Genomic DNA, 3924 nt, shown 5'->3' on the forward strand with positions numbered 1-3924 from the left:
GGTATGTGTTCGTGCCTGTAAGGCTCAAGAGAAACGTGACGTTTATAAATCAACAAAGACACTTAATGGATCTGGGTGAGTTGGTATTTTCAATCTTACAACCTAACTTATTTTTTGGTGAACTAACAGCTGCTGGGGATCCTGGCCACAAAGCTGTGCTAGACAAGTCTGTAGGTGAGATAATTTTTTTCCCCAGAAATTCATATAATTATAGAATCTCAGGTTTAAATGCATCTAACATATCATATAATCACGTCTCACACTCCATGGATCTGAGGGTTAAATCTCTTCAGGAGGCCAAGCATCATGACAGAAACAGCTACATCCCACCAGTTTAGAAGTAAAAACATTTTGGGGTCTTTTTTCTTTTCTTTTTTTTTTTTTTAAAGATTTTATTTATTTATTTGACAGAGAGAGATCACAAGTAGATGGAGAGGCAGGCAGAGAGAGAGAGAGAGAGGGAAGTAAGCTGCCTGCTGAGCAGAGAGCCCAATGAGGGACCCAATCCCAGGACCCTGAGATCATGACCTGAGCCGAAGGCAGCGGCTTAACCCACTGAGCCACCCAGGCGACCCTGGGGTCTTTTTTCTTACTAATATATACATATATATATATCAATTAATTAGAATCATGTTATACATTCAAATTTGTTCCAAACTTTCACCCACCTATTTTTACACTTAATACTTTTCCTTAGGCATTGTACAATTTTTAAAAACATCTTTCTTATAAATGACACATTATTCAAAGAGGTGCACTATATTTTACTTATCTGCTTCTCTAATGTTGGACATCGTATGCAGTTTCTAGTTTTCCACAGCTCATAATAATTTTGTTGAACAGATTTCTACATAATGATTTTTCTCTTTTAAAAGTATTTTTCTTTGGGTTTCATTCCTAGAAAGAATATTTTGGAGCCAAACAAAAGGACCAAATAATTTCTATTTCTTCACAGCTATTTCTAAATCTCTCATTAACTATTTATTCTGAGTTTATGTTCACTATACTATTTTTTGATCTGTTGAGGGAGTACCTCAGAATAAGGGAATGCAATGAAGCTTCTGCACTTGGTTTTCACACATGAATAAAATTTTCATTTTGGATAATTAAAAAATAATCTTCTTTGTCCACTTATCTTTGCAAGGAAAGGAAATATTTTCTTAAAAAATACATTTCATTGTATTTACATTTTCTCCTCTGTTTCCTTTGGGAACTATACATCCCCAAATTTCCTCATTGTATTAGTATTGCAATATCCTGTAACCAGGAATGATGGAGGATGGACGTTATGGGAGGATGGGAAAAGAAGCCATGAGAAGGCACATAGGAGATATGTAAAGGAGTGGAGGGATCTCATGAATGATAGCACTGCTGCCATTTGGTGATAAAGTTTTGGGGAGGGATTACCAAAGGCATTTAAACTGGGACACTTTTTATGACCTTCTCTGGACAAACATAAATTTATATACATAGGAATTGCCAATAAATGTTTGTTGAATGAGTGAACATTTAATGGGCATTTACAGTAAATAGTAGATATTACATATTTGTGTGTGTGTTTGTATATATGTATGTATATAGATAGTAGGTGATCTATCTTACCTAACAGAATATTTCTTTCTGTTCTCTGATTAAATTTCTATTTTTAAAACTTTAAAATAAGGGTTTCCTTTGCTTGATAGAGCATCATGTAATGAATACCCTAGATCTAGGAGTTTTTATCCTATTCTACTGAAACTGCCCATTTACTGAATGTGGTTATGTTAAATTGTATGTGGAACAGCATGTTGAAGAATAAAAAATATTAACTAACAAACACTGTAATAATCTTGAAAGTAAAATAACCCAGGAACATATTCTTTCCTAGAAGTAAGTTATATTTGCATACTCACTTTATAAATTTTGTCAGAAACTATTAAGCTAGAATACAACCTTTTTCTTCAGAAGTCTATTTATGTGTCATAAAGAGTAAAAACAGAGTGGGAGGACAAGAGAGCTTGGATATCTATGTTTATGGGATGGGGAAGTAAGTGCATTCTTACCCGTGGAGATACAGGAATGTGGTAATTCACCAAGAATTTATTCATTACCTAACAGGGACCAGACACTGTAGACATTGTGCCTGACACTGTGGTAGGCACAGTGAAGAAACACAGGAACACTATATATGTTATGGTAGGTACCAGGGAAGACATGTCACCAATGGCTTGTACATCTTCCGTTTTAAATCACCTGCTTATGATTGATACTTATGACCATGTCTTTCTTTCCACATGTGAGGGTTCAAATGTAGATTCCCTCAGAAGAGGGAATAATTCTTACTTTACAAAATACATGTGAGAGTTAACAATTTGTAAGCTCACAGACACAGAGAAAGGCTCAGAAGCATGGGGCACTGACGTGACTTAGCAAAGTCATGTAGAGTGGGAATCAGGAAAAACACAATGTCATGTTTATAGCCCAGTGTTATTTCAGTAAATTTACTCATTCCAGGTTGTGCTATGGGTGTTTACAGGTCGCAAGTATGAGGTATCTGAGGAGACAGAATGCATTGTAGAGAAAGTAAGAAAGAATTGAAATAAGTGTTGATGCAAAGAGTGCCCAGAGCATGCTCTGCAGTTAGTCACTGTTTTTGTACTATGAAATCTGACTACAATCCTTTATCTCTTTATTCCCTACAAAGGGAATTCAGGCCCCAGGAAGGTGTTTTTCCTGAATGGATCACCTCACACCTCCCAACAATGTGACTGGATTTATTCTCTTGGGACTCACGCAGACTCCACACTTGCAGAAAATACTTTTTGTGGTCTTTTTGTTCATTTTTCTATTTACTGTGCTGGCCAATCTGCTCATTGTCATTACCATCTCCCTCAGCCCCACACTTTCAGCTCCCATGTATTTCTTTCTCACTTACTTGTCCTTTATAGATGCATCCTACACTTCTGTGACCACCCCCAAAATGATCATCGACCTGCTGTACCAGAGGAGAACCATTTCCTTGGGCGGCTGCCTGACTCAGCTCTTTGTGGAACACTTTCTGGGAGGATCAGAGATCATCCTCCTCATTGTCATGGCCTATGATCGCTATGTAGCTATCTGTAAGCCCCTGCACTACACGACCATCATGCGACCGGGGCTCTGCCACCTCCTGGTGGTAGTGGCGTGGATAGGGGGGATCCTGCATGCCACCGTGCAGATCCTTTTCATGGTCAACTTGCCCTTCTGTGGTCCCAATGTGATTGACCATTTCATGTGTGATCTCTTCCCTCTGCTGAAACTTGCCTGCAGTGACACCTACATGCTGGGAATGGTGGTGGCAGCCAACAGTGGGGCCATGTGCTTGCTCATTTTTTCCATGCTACTCCTCTCCTACATAGTCATCCTGAGCTCCCTGAAATCCCATGGCTCCAAAGGTCAGCACAAAGCCCTCTCAACGTGTGGCTCCCCCTTTACTGTAGTTGTGCTCTTTTTTGTGCCTTGCATATTCACCTACATGCGTCCTGTAGTCACCTACTCTGTGGACAAGTTGGTGACTGTGTTCTTTGCAATCCTCACTCCCATGTTGAATCCTATCATTTACACAGTGAGAAACACAGAGGTGAAAAATGCCATGAGGAGTCTGTTGAAGAGGAGGATAACTTAGTCTGTTCCTAATGCCAAGGAAGGGATGGTTTAATAGGGAGGATTCTATCTGTTGTACAGTGTGAAAGAGAATGGAAAATTTTGCAGATCAATAGTGTAAAAAAAAATTCCCATATTCTAACACTGATGAAACACTTAACAGTGGCTAGGCCTTTTGATAGGTGCTTTTGACAGCTTTTAATGTACTTTATCAAAGCCACAGTGTTTACAGATTCAAAAAAAGAATAGAAAGAACAACTATAAATCCCTAGTTTGTTTATTCTAGAGTATTTTTTTTCTCCA

At 38.5% G+C, this 3924-nt stretch overlaps 1 protein-coding gene across 1 annotated transcript; it reads left to right on the forward strand.

Moving 5' to 3' along the window:
• The first annotated feature begins 2716 nt into the window (after positions 1 to 2716).
• LOC116859349 (olfactory receptor 140-like) lies at positions 2717 to 3643 on the forward strand. Its single transcript, XM_032844581.1, has one exon. The coding sequence runs from the start codon at positions 2717 to 2719 to the stop codon at positions 3641 to 3643; it is 927 nt and encodes a 308-aa protein (XP_032700472.1).
• Positions 3644 to 3924: the final 281 nt, after the last annotated feature.

This window comes from Lontra canadensis, unplaced genomic scaffold (genome assembly GCF_010015895.1).
Source record: "Lontra canadensis isolate GAN:19392208 unplaced genomic scaffold, GSC_riverotter_1.0 scaffold154, whole genome shotgun sequence".
Taxonomy (NCBI): Eukaryota; Metazoa; Chordata; class Mammalia; order Carnivora; family Mustelidae; genus Lontra; species Lontra canadensis.